Genomic DNA, 18060 nt, shown 5'->3' with positions numbered 1-18060 from the left:
TGTGGATTTGGTGAGGGTTAATTTAATTGAAAATAGATAACATAAGCAGCCACATTATGCTGATAGTGTGCTGCTCTGTAGAACTCCTACCTTCCCACAGAACCTCTGCACTGGTGTCCCTCTGACAGATAAACCCAGTGAGGTGTCTCTGTCAATCCACATGGCAAATAGTAGTATGATTAATATACATAATTGTTAACAATAAGAAAACATAAAAGTTATCTTACTTTCTTTGCACCTATCAGGATTGTCTCTTGCACTCTTCTGGGGTATATGCACCTCAGTGTGGAAACAACTACACTACAGGTAAAGTGTCTAGGAAGATGGATCTGGGGCGTAACATATGTCCTATTTCTTTTTTAATCATAAAACCATGCTCAACTACTTATGACTCGTAGAGAATAACTAATAGTTAATAGAATTAGACTTTTCTTATTTCAATTCTTTCTAATCTAATGAAGTATTCCAAATTTAAGAAAAAAATTGTTCTTCAGCTAACTTCAGGACAATTGCCTTTTAAAAAACTGGGTTTGGTATGACTAATTTTGTACTCAAGCCTATGTATCTAGGACAGGTGCTATGATCACAGGGTGACTATAAGAGAATGATCCACCCGAACAAACAAACAAACAAATGAACACTGGGTTCTTTATTAACCAAAGAGTTTCCTAGTATGTAAGATTTAAAACAAAATCAAAACATCCTTTACCTAATACTAGATATTTATTTCTATCTATCACTGAATCAAATCTTGAAGCAACTTCCATAGTTTTTTTCTGGTTACTTTTGGGTAATAAAACTATCCTTAGCTTACTTTCAGTTAATAAACAGTCACTTATAGTTTACATACTAAAATAAGTCCACTCTTTTAGCATCTAAAAATCCATAATCATACCCAATTTGGAAATTTCTTCCCCAGCTTAGTCTTACCTTAGGCTGGGAAAATTGCCGTGGGGAAGGAGCAGGCCCTCCCTTAACATTTGCAGTGTCTCTTATATGTCTAAATATTTAAAAATCATAAATAAGGTTAATAAATTGTAATATATATATATATAAATTGTATATATATATGTATGCTTGCCTGGAGAGGTCCAAAGACAAGAGATTGTGACTGAAGCTGCCTCTACGTGATATGGAGCAAGGGCAAGGTATTGTTTGAGGAATGAATGGCACTTGTAGAATATGGCAGGGAAGGGATGTGTATATATAAAGGATATATATATGTTCTCCTACATTTCTAACACTGTGGAAGACTAGGTTTCAACTGAGAATCCCAGATACTCCAGAGTTCCAGAAAACAAAGTGAGGATGCTGGGGGAAAGGACTTTCAACCCCCCCTTCTCCATGGATACCCAAGCTCTACCTCCCACCCAGCAAACAGCTACCCAACGGCCTGTCACTGAGCTGAGGCGGGGTATGCACACTAGTGACACAGTCCATTCATGGCAGGGCAGATATGGAGAGGAGGCATGCATAGGCCCTGGAAGTATGTTGGATGCCATTTGACAGAGTATTCTGGGGTCCTGAGTACCTTGAGCATGGTCTAGAAGAGGGGAATCTGTCTCCAGGTGGGCATGCTCCTTGTGCCCATTGTCTCTTTGCCCCATGGAGAGGGTTGATGCCAGAGGAAGGCCAGAGCAAGGTCGCCAGTGTGAGGTACAGAGCAGGGGACCCTCCTGGCAGTGTCCAAGGAGAGAACTGGGAAGGAAGTGAGGGACACACTCTCTCTCATTCCAACCCATCCTCTACTCTCTAGCTGTATTTTGGCCTCTCCAGTTTCAGAGTAGATGAGATGAAAGTCTTCCTGGATATTCAGGTTGAAATATGGCATTGGTGACCCTGGATGTGGCAGATGTGTAATTGTGAGCTCATTCTCTTGTGGGGCGATTTTGTGGGTTCTTTGAAAATATCTCGTCACTAGGAGTTCTTTGCCTCTAGTTTGCCTTCTCGGATGGGTCACTATGCTCTGCCCCCGGTTCCCTGAGGACCACCATGTTGGCGGGTCTGAGAGCTTCCCTGGGCTTTCTACTTAGGCTCCATTCCTTTTAAGACAGCACAGTTGCTTGGTTTGGGGTCATATCTGACCCACAAGAAATCCACACACATCCTTTCCCTGCCATAGTCTACAAGTGCCGTTTATTCCTCAAACAATACCTTGCCCTTGCTCCATATCAGATAGGGGCAGCTTCAGTCACAGTCTCTTGTCTTTGGACCTCTCCAGGCAGGCATGAAATCACCAGTATGTAAGTGAATATAAGAAGTCATTGCAAAACAAACAAACAAACAAACAACAGCAACAACAAAAAAACGAGTATTGTACTGCTTTCTGATCTCCCATGGTTTCTTTTTCCTTTATTAGTGATAATGTACTTAATATATACCATGTTTTTTAAGAGGAAATATTTGGAGGAAAAAAGGTTGTCTGCTTTTAAAATCTACCAAGGCTCATGAGTTTTGTACTTGAGAAACTTTTAAAAATAAAATGCGAAAAGAAATTAGAACCTCAAAGAATGATTCTGCTTTCAAATGACAAAACAAAATCATGTCCAAAGTCCCTGAAAAACAGAAAATGACCAAAAGGTTCATTTTAAATATACTCTCTGAACCATTTGAGAATGGCACGCCATAAACTACAGCAGAAAGATAGCTGGCAATAAATATTTTTCTTCAATTCAATCACTCTGAATAGGAAAGAAAAAGATTATGTTCTCAGATAAAACGTCATTTACATTATTACAAGACCACACTTAAAGAGAAATTGAAATAAGTCATATTGCCTATGAGTTTAAAATATCAATTAAAAAAAACCCCCAGAGTCCACTGAGAGTTAAACTACACCAAGGAAATAAGACAATTTCACATCTGTTTAGTTTCTGAAATATAAGACCATCAACACAAAAATATACTAAATACCTTATATGACTTTATAAGTTAAAAAAGTAATTGACAGTACAGGAACTTATCTAAGCAGACTTAAAAGATTAACCAGTGTATCTAAAGGTAACAATCAGTCATCCTGAGTCAATCCATCTATACCACTTAGGGTAATGTTGACAGTAATGCATTAACATGGACATTATGTTACCTTTTACTGAGAGAACAATGCACGTAGCAAGTTTTAGCAAAAAAAAAAAAATTCACAGGTGTAGACTTGCAGATATACAATGAACTTCATCCTAAATGAAGACACAGAAAATGATTCTAGAAAATGCTAGCCATATTGCCACCAAAAAACACCTTATTAATGTCTAAGTGGACTCTATTGCTTGCTCTATTCAAATATGGTAAATCATTTATACACAGCTCCTTAGGAATTTGGAGTAATTGCTCTGCCTCTAAAAAGGCTGACTTGGACCTCTGGAGCTGGCCATGAGGGATTTATCTTTATTGCTATACATGCTGTGCTGTGCTGTGCTGTGCTGTTCTCGTTATATATGCCAAGCCAACATGGAAGCATTTGGAATAATTATTTAGTTTTAATATATACCCTGCTTTTCTACAAAGCAGTTGAAACAGCTTGCAATAAAATCTCTACAAATTAAAATAGTTGAAAATAAAAATAGATGTCCAAAACCGATAAGTAGAGTGGGAGCAATAGGAACTTAGGATAGAATACTTACTGGATTGGAACACTAAGTTTGTCTAAGCCAGCCAAACAAAACAGCTTTTATAGTTTTCAGTATCTGATGACACGGAGCATCTTTGTACCTCAGAAAAGAAAAACACGTGCTTCCCTGAATTTATATAAAATATATAAGTAGTGCATTGATAATGTGTCCTCATATTTATTCACTCAAGTATTTATTATTGTACACCTACTATGTGACAGGCACGTTGCTAGATATAAAGGGTAAATTGATATGTAAAACATACACTTAACTCTGCCAAGTAAGGGCAAGTAACCCCAACAGGTCTAATGTCTAGAGACAAAACAATTGCAATTATCTCTGTTGTAATTCACCATGGTTTTCTCTAGGTTTCTATTTTAGTATTCAAACAATAAGGAAGGGTTTATGGAGCTCTTCCTAGTCACTCATTTATTCATTAATTCATCAACTATATTTTGAGTACCTACTACATGCAAAGCACAACTCTAGGTTGTGATCAGGAATCGAGGATGACTCAGGTGGAAAGTGTCTTTAAGCTACCTAGGGAGAGGAGAAACACACAAATCAATACAAAGCAAGGTAGAAAGAAGAAAGAAAAGTGCCATGCAAGGTGGAGAGTAGGGGGGCTTTCTTGCTTGAGGATGGACTGGGAATCATGGAAGTGCTCCTGGAGGATTCGGGGCTGGTTTTATAGACAAGTGATGAGGGGAAGGGCTCCCGGCACAGAAAGCACATCAGCAGAGGCAGCGCGATGGGCAGTTAAGGAATGTGAAGGAAGAATGGCAAGAGCTCACTTGGGTGACACATTTGGTGAATAAAGGGGAACACAGAAATAAAGTAGGGAAACTAGGTCAGGGCTAGATTTTAGGAAGAGAAGAGGTTCCGCTTATGGAGCTGGTACCCCTAACTGTGTCACTTGCTATGCAAAAGCTGGCAAAGGAAACACACAGCTAGACTCTTGCCCTCAAGGACTTCACGATTAATACGTGCATGGCCAGGCAAATGCCAGATGCTTGCATTTAATTATTCTCATTTACCTTTCATCTACCACATGATGTATAGAGCTCTATACAGAAAGCAACTACATACCTGCCACAGCTCTGGGGAGGGCACGGATTCAAAACCATCTGATCAGAACCACCTCTCCCTGTGCGTACCTTTTATGTGTGTCTAGGGTTCTCAGGACCCATTTCTCCCACAAGTGTAACTCTTGTGCCACGTTCGTCTCTAAGTGCTGCTGGAGTCTGCCTTACAACGTTACTCTTGAAGGATTCACTGCCTAGGCTGCGAAAACATAGCTCACAAAGCTCTTGAGTTCAGGCTGAAGAGATGCAGCATTAAAGCATATACAGCAGCATTGGACTGAGCTGGTATGAAGGTAGAGGAAGAACAGTGACTCCAAGAAAAACAGTGTGCTGACTGTATACCACAAATAATGGCCAAGACTCTCGTAGCAAAAGTGGCAAATGGCTCTCTAGATAATCTTGATGGAAAGCATCACTCATCACTCCTTCACCTCTCAGACAAAGGGGTCACCACAGGCAGGGCAACATTAACATAATCACTGTTTCTGGGAGAACTGTAAGTGCTGAATCAGTGCTCGTAAACAAGTAGGCATGGGTGGACATTCCTCTGTGTGTGTATTTGCATTAAAACATGAATATGTGCAGATGCAAAGGATCCCTGAAATAACTTTCCACCTCACCCCACCCTTGCTTCCTCCATATTTACCATTCATTTGGCAATAACCCCCTCACCTTCAGTGTCTCTACCTCACTTCGTTTTCATCTGTCCTCTCTCCTTTGCCTAAAGTTTCAACCCTCCATCTGAGCGCTTTCACTGTCATTTCCACTCCCACCTCTTCCAGATTATTGAGTTAAACAATATTAACCAAGTTTTAAAAATTATGTAACAATTAGTTATCAAATAAATTGACAATCAATGTACCGACAATCTATTGGCCTTCTCCAAAAGGAGGAAAAAATGGACAGTTCTCAAACTTATTTGGCCATAGGAGTCTTGCTAGATGACATGTTATTTTTCTCCACACTAATTTCACAAGGTATTGAAGGCAAATTCTTAGAGTTTTTTCTTCTTCCATGGAGCCCAGCATCATGGAAGACAGGGTATTAGTAGATGATGCATTAATGGGTTAATTGTGTAATAGACTAATGGTTTAGTTATTCACTTATTCATTTAACAAATATTTACTAAGTACCTACTAGGAACTTTTTAGGCATAGACAGCAGAGCAAAAAGTAGACAAATCAAGCCCTTGCTCTCAGGAAGCTTAATTTTTAGAGAAAAATAAATAATAAATATATAATATGTCAGGTGGTGAGGAGTGCTAAAAAGATAAAGAAAAGTAAAAAGTTTGGAGAGTAGAGATAGCAGAGGAAGGTTTTACAAAATGACATAAGGGCACTCTGGAGAATCAACACTTGTGCAAAGATCTAATACGGAAAAGAAAGGGAGACAGTCTTGTGATTCTCTTGGAAAGAGAGGTCACGTAAGTGAACACAAATGCAAAAGCCCCAGATTGGAAGCAGGCTTGGATGTTGGAGGGCAGCCAGAACGTTGTGACCCCAGCTAAATCAGCACCATGGAGCATGGTTGGGAATAAGGTCAGAAATGGCTGGAAGAGAATGCATCAGTCTCTTGTGGTAGATACAGGACTTTGGATTTTACTCCAAGTGCACTGGGAAACCGTGGAGGGTTTTATACACAGAAGTGACCTAACATGAGCTGTGATCTAAGAGGACCACTCTGGTTGTTGTTTTGAAAATAGCCTAGGGACAAGTGTAGAGACAGCACAATCATTAAGAGTTTGTCCTGGTGGATAATGGTGCCTTACGGACGAAGTGAAGGTGGTAGGAGGTGATCGGAATGTTATATAGTCTTTAAGTAATCACAGAGCATATAGAAGACATTGAGTATAGATAACTCTTCTAAGGTGTTTTAATGAAAAGCAGACAAATGGAACCAAAGTACTAATGTGTTTTGTTCTCTCTCTCATTCTCTTTCTCTCTCTCCCCCAACACCTCTCCTTCTCTCCCACCCTCCCTCTCACTCTTCTTCTCCCTCTATTTCTATGTCTATCTCTATCACTGTGTCTATGCCTCGCTCTCTCTTTTCTCCTTCCTCTCTCCCTAGCTATGGAGAAGGCGTATACTCTCAATGACAAGATTTCACTTTCTTAAATTGAGGCATCTAGGCTTCCTATTCTCTCTGCTGCAAAATTCGCTCATATAAAATCAGTGTTTATTTTAGTACCAATTTCTTCTATAATGATTAAAGAAAAAGTATTTTGAAAACTAGTCGGAAATAATAATGAGAGTTTATAAATGTACAGACTTCTAAATTGTCCGTAACACTTTCACATATATTAAATTGTCTGGGCATCATTAACTTGGACCTAAGAGTAGGCAAAGGGCTCAGTTATTTCTATTTTACAAAGAAGGAAACCAAGGCTTAGCATAATCATTAGTTCAAATTGATATGACTTGTTAATAACATAGAAAGAATTCAAGTTTGACTCTCTTCTACATTTAACTTCTTAACCCCCTTAACAATCATGCCTTTACTATTCAAATTAACTATACTCATTTTATTTAGCAAGAGTCAAAAGCAATTCCTTTACTTACCACTGAAAGAGTCTTTTTCATGTGGTTGGGAGGAAGAATACTCACTTAGAAATGTTTTAGTTTAACATGTATCTTATACATTGATTAAAACCTCCTGAATATCTAAGAATAATTTACTTCCAAGGAATATATTGCCTCAAATTTCTCTAAACTTATAGGCTGCAGCGTGATTGCAAAATCAATTAGGAACCGTGAGAGCAAAACTGATCAAGTTATATTCTAAAGGCCGATGTTAAATACTCACTCAATGCAATTGTGATTTCCGGATTTCCGATTAAAATGTAAATGTTGTCCTCTTTTTCAAAATCATTATTGTATTTTAGTATGTAATTGTATTAGTCTTGATTTACATATCACTTCCGTTATAATGTTTTCTTTAAAATATACTGTACTATATTATTATGACTCAGCTAATGTGAAAGATAAAGTGACACAATGTATCTAAATATAACCAATTTTGTGAGTCATTTAAAAATATCAGATTTTGAAAATTCAATATCTTAAATAACATGGTACACATTTAAAGCATTGATTATATATGTATATATGTATATGTGTATATATACCTTTTTTCTTTAAAATTCTAGATTCTATCCTAATGATGCTGTTAAAGGCTAAAAACAAATGTCACTAACAAGGCATAATGAAAATTATAACAATATATTATACTGCCCAAGTTCATGACAAGAAATTAAGTAAAAATAAATAATAATTATAATGCTATTAAAATTAATTAGAAAAAAACAAGTATTTACGACCCCAGTGTAATCCACTTGAAACGATTTTCCAAATCTGAACATTGTTCAGCTCCCCTCAAGTCCTCACTACCACCTCAGTCCAAGCCACCATCTTCTTGCCCCCAGCAGAGCCTATTCTTCACCAGTGGTCAGAGCCATTCTCCAAACAAATGAATTAACATACTCCCTTGCTCTCCGCCCTCCAACGGTGCTCTTCCAATTTCAATAAGATAAAAAGCCCTCTCTGTGGCTTACAAGGCCCTACCTGATCCAGCCCTTGACCAGGCCTCCTTTCTGCCTCCCTTCTCATTATTCATTGTGCCCTATGTACACACCCCTCTTGGGACCCTAGCACTCGCTACTCCTTCTGGTTTACTTGGCTGACCCCCGACTTCATTCACATCTCTACTCAGGTGTCAAATCCTGGGAGAAAACTTCGGCCATGCTCTAAAATAGCACTCAAAAACCTCTGCTCCTTAGTCCTTATCCTTATAATGTATATTATTATTGTTGATATTACATGTTACTACTACATTACTATGCATTATACATTATATTGCTACATTTTTAATTAAATTTTTATTAAAATAATTGTAGAGTCAAATGCATTTGTAAAAAATCAGACAAAGAAATATCGTGTACACTTTACCCAGTTCTCCACAATGGTTAACATTTTGCAAAGCAGTAATATAAAAGCACAACTAAAGTACTGCTATTACTATATCAATCTTATTCAGATTTCTCCAGTTTTACTTATACTCATTTGTGTATATGTAAGTAATTCTGTATAATTTTATCACATAAGTAGGTGTGTGTATCTATCATCCTAGTCAATATACCAAATAGTTCCAATACCACAAGGATACCTCATGTTGTCCTTTTAAGGACTCACCTTCCTCTAGTCCCTCCCTAACACTTGGAAATCTGTCCTCCCTTTCTAAAATTCTGTCTTTTCAAAAATGTTTTACTTGGAATCATCCAGTAGGTATCCTCTTGGGATTGGCTTTTCTTTTTTTTTTTTTTTTCACTCAGCTTCATTTCCTGGAGATTTATCTAAGTTGTATTTATCAACAGTTTCTTCATTTTCATTGCTGAGTACTAAGTATTCCATGAAATGTATGTACCAATGTTTGTTTAACCATTCACCTGTTGAAGGACATCTGGGCCCATCTGAGATTTTGTTTATTACCAATAAAGCTGCTATGAACATCCACATACAGACATTTGTATGAATTTAAGCTTTCATCTCTCTTGGATAAATGCCCAAGAGTATAACTGCTGAGCAATATGGTAAATGCGTATGTCCTATTTTTTAAATTATTTTTTTCTCCATTAGAATGGAAGTCCTATGACACCAGGGACTTGGTTATTTTGATCTCTTTCCCTTGTTCCTGGCACAGAGCACCTAAAACCCTTGTAGTTTCCTGGGTGATAGGAGTGTCTTTTGTTCTAATGAGACAACTGTGGGTGGTCTCTTGGGTGAGGGGTGGTCACCAGAAAGACCAAACCATGATCAGAAGCTTGAAATTTTCAGCCCTGCCCCCCATTTTCTAGAGAAGGGAGAAGGGCTGAAAATGGAATTAATGATCGATCATGCTTACATGAGGAAGCCTCCATAAAAATCTCAATAGTACGGGATTCAGAGAGCTTCCAGGTTAGGGAACATATCCATACTGGGAAGGTGACACACCCTAATTCCACAGAGAGAACCTCCTGTGCTTGGGACCCTCATGGACCTCGCCCTGTGTATCTCCTCATCTAGGCTTTCACCCGTATTCTTTATCACATCCTTTAATAAACTGGGAAATGTAAGCAAGAGTTTCCCTGAGTTCTGTGAGCTGCTCTAGCAGATTAAGCAAACTTGAGGAGGGAATGTCCTATTTGTAGCCAAATCTGACAGAAGTTGTTGTTAACCTGGGGACCATCCGGAGTGGGCTGGGGGCAGTCTTGTGGTACTGAGCCCTCAACCTATGGGATCTGACACTATCTTCAGGTATCCAAGGACAATAACAGCCACCACCACCACAGATAGAGAGAAAAAATGGATGGCTGCAAGAGGCAGCGGGTGAGGGAGTGGGTGAACGGGGTCAAAAGATACAAACTTCTAGTTACAAGACAAATAAGTGCTGGGGATGTACCGTGCAGCATGGTGACTATAATTTTAAATACTGTATTGCATATTTGAAAGTTGCTAAGAGAGTAGATCTTAAAAGTTCTCATCACAAGAAAAAAAATGTATGTTGCACACCTGATATGCATATAATGTTACGTGTCAATTGTATCTCAATTAAAAAAAAAGAAGGCGCAGTTAGGTCAGGAAGTTGAGCAGTTGTGTCCGTAAAGGGATGTGTGAGGCTCTGGGAAAAGCCCTGTGACTCTCCAACCCCAGGGAACACAGTAGGACCCAATGTCCTTAAAAGAGCTTAACTTGGCCTGATGGTTCCTTAGACCACGTGCAGTTTCAGGTGCCTGGGTGGCCACCAGCAGAGGAAAGTGCAGCCAGCCCCTTAGCAACATTTTCAAGGTGGAACCGTCAGCAGAGCCAGGGAGCTCATACTCATTCCTAAGCATGTGGCAGCCTGGCAAAATAGTAAGTAAGCTCTCAAAAATTACTTGTCAAATGTATAAATAAATAACCTCCTGGCCTGAGTGAGGAAGACTTCAGGAGAGAATGAGGCCCCACAGGGGTAAATGGCACTGGAAAATGGTAGCTAAGAGCAACAGGAATTAGGAAATCAAAGTTACACGTTGCCACAAACTGAGAGGCCTGGGAAGTTTGGATTACATGCAACAAATTTCTTTTCTTAAACTGTATTTGTGGTACCATCTCTATTCCTGGAGAGATCCTTTATGAAATCATGACTGAATCAGTTCTAGAAGGTCAGGCCTATTAGTATAAATACACCACCTTCATGAGTCTAACCTTTCTGGCAAATTTTAACATATTTTTTGTTCAGAACTTATGGTTTCCTGACAATCAGATTTCTTTTAATAAGTAACAGGAAAAAAAAAAAGAATGTTTAACTGTCATTTAAAGTAGCAATTTTCAAATATTTTGAGTTCAACAATATCTGAATATTTCATTGCAAAAAATCACAGACTGTGTCTATATTTGAATAGTGTTTCTGTGTAAATATCTAGTACATAGCTCTGCCAGGACAGTGCTCTTTGTGAGACTCCTGAAAGGAGTGAAAACAAGAAAATGAAAATGCCTTGGAACGCTGACTATTGCTGACAGATTAAGGGATAACATATTTTAAGAACAGTAAGCTAATATCTTCCTTTGGCCTGATTCTTTCAATCAGTTGAGGGCTCTTGCTGTAAGATGATTTCCGTTATATTAAGTAAAGCTTGAATGACAAAATTCAGTAAGGTTGCCTGATTATACATTTAGTGTGGAGTTATATTTGTGTATCCTAAGCTTCGTTTCTCTGTGAGTATTTCTCTGCTTGGTATCTTTAAGACATAGTAATTCCTGGCAGTATAGTTCTAGAACACTGACTCCCAGCCTTGGCTGCACATTAGAATCATCTGGGGAGGTTTTAAAACTCCTAATGCCTAGACCATACCCCAGACCAATTAAATATGAATCTCTGGGGTGGAAGTCAGGCATTAGGAGTTTTCATAAGTCTCCAAGTGATTCTAATGTTCAACCAAGGTGAGAACCAGTGTTCTAGAATTGTTTGTGTCAGTTTTACTAGGGTAATTGTTAATAGGCAGACCTGGGTCCAATATTACTTCTATTAAATTAGAATCTCTACAGATGAGCAAAATGAATCTGAATATTTATCTGTACTCCCAGATGATTCATATGCACACCAAGTTCGAGAACCTTTGGCTTATAGAGTTAAGGGGTCTAACATTGACCTGCAAAGTTCTCAGCGAACAGAAAAATCTGAATTCTCTACAGTCAGACACCTTTTGAGGTTGGAGGCAAGTCTATTTTGGAAGTCTCCTTAGAGGTCTATTTAGCCACTGTGGTTATATAGTTTGCAGGTGTCAGTAATAACTCCAGGTTGTTTCCACACAGTTTTGAAGTGAATACTTTATTAGGACAAATTTATCCTCTAGTGGGAAAGCTAAAATAAAGAGGCCATCAAGCTAAAATTAGAAAGAGTAATTTAACAAAATAATAATTACCTCTTAGAATTAAGGATGTAAGAGAGGAATTCTTATAGAAAAGCATAAAGTTCCAAATTAGGCTTCCCCACTGCCCTACAACTCATTTTTTTTGAAAAAAAAATTACAATTAAAAATTTTTTTAAGAGAAGGGAAAAATTAAAGACCAATAGGAATCCCCATTATATTTTAAAATATTCATCCATTAGGAATTTGTTACCCTTTAAGATATGTAAAGTATGTTCTAAAATGCCTCATCTTATTCTAACAAATATCCTATTTAGGGAAGCAGGACAAAGGATTATTAATTCTACTTTTTATAGACATATTATTTCCAGCACATTATACAGTGTGAAGTTCTCAGTAAGTGTTTATTGAATTGAATTGAATCATTGGATGAGAAAGCTGAATCAAAGAACCTTTAAATACTAACCAAGTCTTCATCAATTGATCAAGATAGGACTGCATCAAAAATCCAAGTCTAATCCAGAATTCTTTCCCTAAAAGCAAGTTTACTCCCATATAATTTGGAAATTAAAGGTCATTCTTTTAGCCAGTAGTCCTCAAGTCTGGTGCACCTAAGGACCATATGGATACTTTTAACTATATCCTGGGTACCATCCAAAGATTGTGATTCAATAGGGCTGAGGTGGAACCAGATTCTAACAAGCACCACCTATCAGAAAACACATGTAATTGTCAAATATGTAATTAATCCAATTAACAGTGATCGTCAAAACAGCAAATACCATTGGCTAACTCTGAGAAAAGTGAAAAATGTAATTTAAAAAAGTAAAATGACTCATGTCCCCAATAAATATTTGTTGAATGTATGAATCCATTAGTCAATAGTATAAAATTAACACCAAACTGGTTTACAACATTTAGCATAATATACAAAGAGGAAAATTTTAGATTCTGTGATTTTTCTGGCCAACTTTCTCAGTTTGAACTTTTTGGCCAACCCAATAAAAGGAATTGAAGGTTGCAGAGCAGAGCACAGGTAGGGAAGAATGCACAGAATGCCTTCACTAGTAAGATGGGCAAAGAATTCTAAGAATGAAGAAACAGTCCTTCCCTAAGGCATTAGATTTGTAACTAGGCAACAAATAAAATATGATTACTTCTAGCCAGCCCAAAATGCAGCTCCCACCAGAAAAGTGCTTGCTTAAAAATGCCTTTCAAAAGTCTAACCTCTAGACAATTTTGGTGTTCAACTCATCCTATAATTTACATCTTATAATTAACACACACGTATGCGTATATATACGTATATGTACATATACATATACACACATAATTACATATATATGTATATGATACGCATTAATGTATGGCATTTTAAGAACATGTATAATTTGATAATTCTATATAAAAACCAAAACTAATCATTATTAGTTATAAAGTTATAACCTCATGCTATTTTCATTACCAAAAAAGCATTTGTAATGGCTAAAATCCAAAACACTGACAATAACCAATGCTTATGAGAATAGGAAACTCTCATTCTTTGCTGCCAAGTATGCAAAATGGTACAGCCACTGTGGAAGGCAGTTTGGCAGTTTCTGACAAAACTAAATGTACTGTTACCATAAGAATTACACTCTTAGGTATTTACTCAAATGGGTTGAAAACTTATGTCCACACAAAAACCTGCACATGAATGTTTATAGTAGCTTTATTCATAATTGCCAAAAATAGAAGCAACTAAGATGGTCTTTAATAGGTGAATGAATGAACACACTGAAGTACATCCATAAAGTGGAATATTATTCAGTGGTTAAAAGCAAAAAGAGCCATCAAGTCACAAAAAGACATGGAGGAAACTTAAATACATACTGCTAAGTGAAACAAGTTACTCTGAAAAGTCTACATAGTATATGATTCCAGCTACATACTGTAGGATTCCAATTGTATGACATTCTGGAAAAGGCAAAACCACAGAGACAGTAAAAAAAAAAAAAAAAAGTCAGTGGTTGCCAGGGGTTGGGAGTAGGGAGGGAGGGATGAATAGGCAGAGCACAGATTTTTAGGTTAGTGAAACTATTTTGCATGAGGCTTTGGTGGACACACGATATTACGCATTTTTCAAAATCCATAGAACTGTACAGTACAAATAGTAAACCTTAAACTATGGACTTTACTTAATAATAATATATTAATATCAGTTCATCAATTATAACAAATATACCCGATTAATGCAAGAAGTTAATAAGAGAGAAGACTAAGGAAGGGGGCTATATGGGAACTCTCTGTACTCTCTGCTCAATTTTTCTGTAAACCTAAAACTGTTCTCAAAACCAAAACCTAATTAAAAAAAAAAAAAACATATGTAGGTAATATTAATGCTAGCACTGGAAACATTTTTTCTAATTTGTAACATACTGACAAAACAGTTGTTAAACTAAACCTATTAACTATGTATTTGTCACTCCTATATCATGAAACTTAAAATTCTTTAACTATTTAGCATATTCCAAAAGATATTTAATTCACATTCTGTCATATAGAACTAAATTAATAAGCCCTGCTATAATTGGATGTCTGAAGAATTTTTTTCAATTCTTTTCCCAAATGAAATGTTCATATCATATTGGTCCATCTCTGATTTTCACTGATTTTCAATATAGTTTTTATTAGCAAAATAATAATAAATATTTTGCCTATAATGCATTGTTATGTAACTGAATGCAGAAGTTGCTACCTTAACCTATGAGATGACTAGTTCTAGCTACTGAAAGCCTTGTGCAATTTTTCTCAAACTTCAATATGTGTGGGAGTCAACTGGGGATCATTTTTAAAAACAGATTCTGATTTAATTGGTTTGAGGTGACACCTGGTAATCTGCATTTCCAACAAGCTTCCAGGTAATGCTGATGCAGGACTGAACTTTGAATAGCAAGGTTCTAGAGTATATCTAGGCTAGAGTATATCTAGGGACTAAACAGCCGCTTTTTTTGGTTCTCCCACCTGGAAAAGCTCTCAGGGCTTCCAGCACTTCTAAATTTGCTTTCCCAGTATATAATCCTTTTCAATTTTATCTGTAAAGAGGAAGACCTGATAACCTTTGTACAGTAAGCAAGCTACCCATTTAGTCATAATACTCTCCTAGTATGAGAGTATTGTATGTATGAGCCAGAGATCATTTATTTCTAGTTCAATTTCTCTAGTTATATGTCTTCAAGCACAGAAAGGCCAAGTGACTGGCTCAGGGTCACTTATCCAATAACTTAGAGGTCAGGTCTCAAATCCAGGTCTCTGATTCCAAATCCAATCCCTTTCCCTCATTCTCTGCTGCTTCTAATAGTGATGCACTTCAGAGAAGAGGGACCAGTTTGTTTAGACCACAAAATCCCAGTTCTAAATTGAATCCCTCAGCCTCCAGCTTCCCATAAACCTTAAACATAGGTTTAAGGTCTTATAGAAACTGAATCTTGAAGGAGGGATAGGATATTGATCAGAGGGAGGGGAATAAGGGAATGGCGAATGTCCTAGCGTGAGTAATGAATATATAAGCCATGAATACTAGAGTGATGATTAAGACCATGGTGTTAAGAATGAGTAAGGCAAAATTGGATATGTCAGCCAGAGCCAGATTTCCAATCATCAGCAAAAAATGTAGAGTGCATCCTGGCTCTGAGACTTTGAGAATATTGTGTACTTTTCTGGAGACCTGCAATGGCCAGGAATTTGTAGAATTTCTGTAGAAGCCTGTTACAATACACATAATACAGCCTACTGTAATACCTACACTGTTTGTAACTGTCTCTAAGGGCTCAGATCACCAACAAGGGGCTGAGAAGCTCCTGATTTTTGTCAGGCTGAGTCCAAAGTCACCACAGCTGATTTTTCCTTATTGTAGCATCACTGCTCAGCCTTCACACATGAATATCTCACAACATCTCTGGAAAGACAGAGATGGGAGCCCAGAATTTTGGCTGCCTTGACATTTACCTAATCACCTGAAGAGAATATTACTAACTTATTGGCAAAGCTTTGTGACATAGTGTCAGAGCAACATCCAGAGGAAGACAGTCTGGCAACCCCATTTGAGCCCCCCAATCAAGGGCTGCTTGCATAGAGCACACACACTTACAGAGGAATCCCCCCTTGAAATGAGAATAGAATTTTCATAATGGGATGCTGTCCAGTGTTTAGTGGCAAGGACTGCACCCAAGGTCATATCATCCTAACTTTTTGTTTTCCTGTGCTGCAGGGCACTAGGGTGGAGAGTGTAAGAGTATACAAAGGCAGATTTTTACTGTTAGAAATCCTTAGAAGGACAGTAATGTTGTGCCATACTTCTAAGAAGAATTCATCACAAGTGGACATATTTTGTTTAACTTCAGGTTAAATAAGAACAAGCATAAAAGAGAGATATGCAGATAGCACACTTGTTGAACTTTCAAAGATTTTCACACTAAAAATGCTGACATGTGAGAAGGAGGAAACTGGCTTATAGATAGGGCAGAGTGGGCAGTTTTCTTTTCTGGGTATCATCTCTGAACTGAATCAACAGAATAATGTCTAGGAAGCTTGAAGAATGCAGCTTTAGGACAAATGTGAAAGAAAGAGACACATATCAGTTCAATATAAAAGCAGCATTTTGCAAGTATGGCTGAACAACGATGAAAAGGGCCAACAGAAGACTGCTAGCCCCCCACATGCCTGGGAGGATAGAAACACAGTCCAGGAGTCAGCGGGGAATGTGATATATTCAGTGGGAGAGAAGTAGCATTAGCCAATGGCCAGGGCTCTTTGCTGCTCACAGATTCTATCATTCTACTACAAACAAGAATGATAATGACTTGTATATTTTGCAATCAATGATAGTAAAAGCACAATGACTGTGGATGACTTACTGTGCTGACAGTGAATCCCATTAAATCCTCGGGGACATTTACAGACATAGCCTATGAATGTATCCCCTCGGTATGCTTCACTTATTTCACAGGTTCCTCCATTATGGCACGGATTAGGAGTGCAGGGACCTGAAAGACAGAAAAAGAATATTGCTGCATGATGCATATGCTTTAAAGTAAACATTGGGTCAACATTTGGAAATTAACAATTTTATAGAGAAAAGTGTTGTCGATATTAGTGCCACAGGAAATGTAGTAGTTGTGGGAGTTCTAGAGATCAATGGCCTGGGTTTGAATCCTGGTTTCATCACTTTCTAGCCATGTGGTCTTGGACGATTTATTTAACCTCTCCTTACCTCAGTCTCATCTTCTGTTGAATGCAACACTAATACAATCTACCACAAAGGGGGATGATAGAGATGAAAAGAATTCATACATATAAAATACCCAGAACAGACACATATGAAACACTCAAAAAGTATTAGCACTAAGTAAAATATTGTTATTAAGGTCTCTGAATTATAACATCTCTTCTGCGTGTTTAAAAAGTAATAGTGAATGGCAATTTCTAGAGTTACGAACACAGAAGAGCTTTTGTATCCTGCTGGTGCAAGTAGCATAAACTTGTGAGTGACTATAACCACATGGGTCAAGTGGAGTGGAGAGCTGGTTGCAATACTTTTTTCGACTGTCTGTGAGTTTGTGGTGGGGCATACTTCGGGAGAACTACAATTTTTGCCAATGTATAGGAAGTAGCTCATCGAAAGTCACAAATATAGAGAAGAGACACTGAGAGTTATTTATTTATTTACTTTTTAATAAATTTGTTTATTTTTGGTTGCGTTGGGTCTTTGTTGCTGCGTGCGGGCTTTTCTCTAGTTGTGGCGAGCGGGGGCTACTCTTCGTTGTGGTGCGCGGGCGTCTCATTGCAGTGGCTTCTCTTGCTGTGGAGCACGGGCTCTAGGCACGCGGGCTTCAGTAGTTGTGGCACACGGGCTTAGTTGCTCCGTGGCATGTGGGAGCTCCCCAGACCAGGGCTCGAACCCATGTCCCCTGAATTGGCAGGCGGATTCTTAACCACTGCGCCACCG

At 38.0% G+C, this 18060-nt stretch overlaps 1 protein-coding gene across 2 annotated transcripts in view; it reads right to left on the bottom strand.

The window, feature by feature from the left end:
* EDIL3 (EGF like repeats and discoidin domains 3) overlaps positions 1–18060 on the bottom strand; it is a 432319-nt gene that overhangs the window by 207935 nt on the left and 206324 nt on the right. For both annotated transcript variants that reach the window (XM_082458169.1, XM_082458170.1), the window contains one exon: positions 16970–17098. In XM_082458169.1, coding sequence (XP_082314295.1) covers positions 16970–17098 — 129 coding nt within the window. The remainder of the gene's footprint in view (positions 1–16969; positions 17099–18060) is intronic.

Source organism: Balaenoptera physalus, assembly GCF_965194825.1.
Source record: "Balaenoptera physalus genome assembly, chromosome: 3".
In the NCBI taxonomy this organism is placed as follows: domain Eukaryota; kingdom Metazoa; phylum Chordata; class Mammalia; order Artiodactyla; family Balaenopteridae; genus Balaenoptera; species Balaenoptera physalus.
The sequence above is the reverse complement of the archived record's forward strand: the minus strand, read 5'-3'. Positions and strand labels throughout refer to the sequence as shown.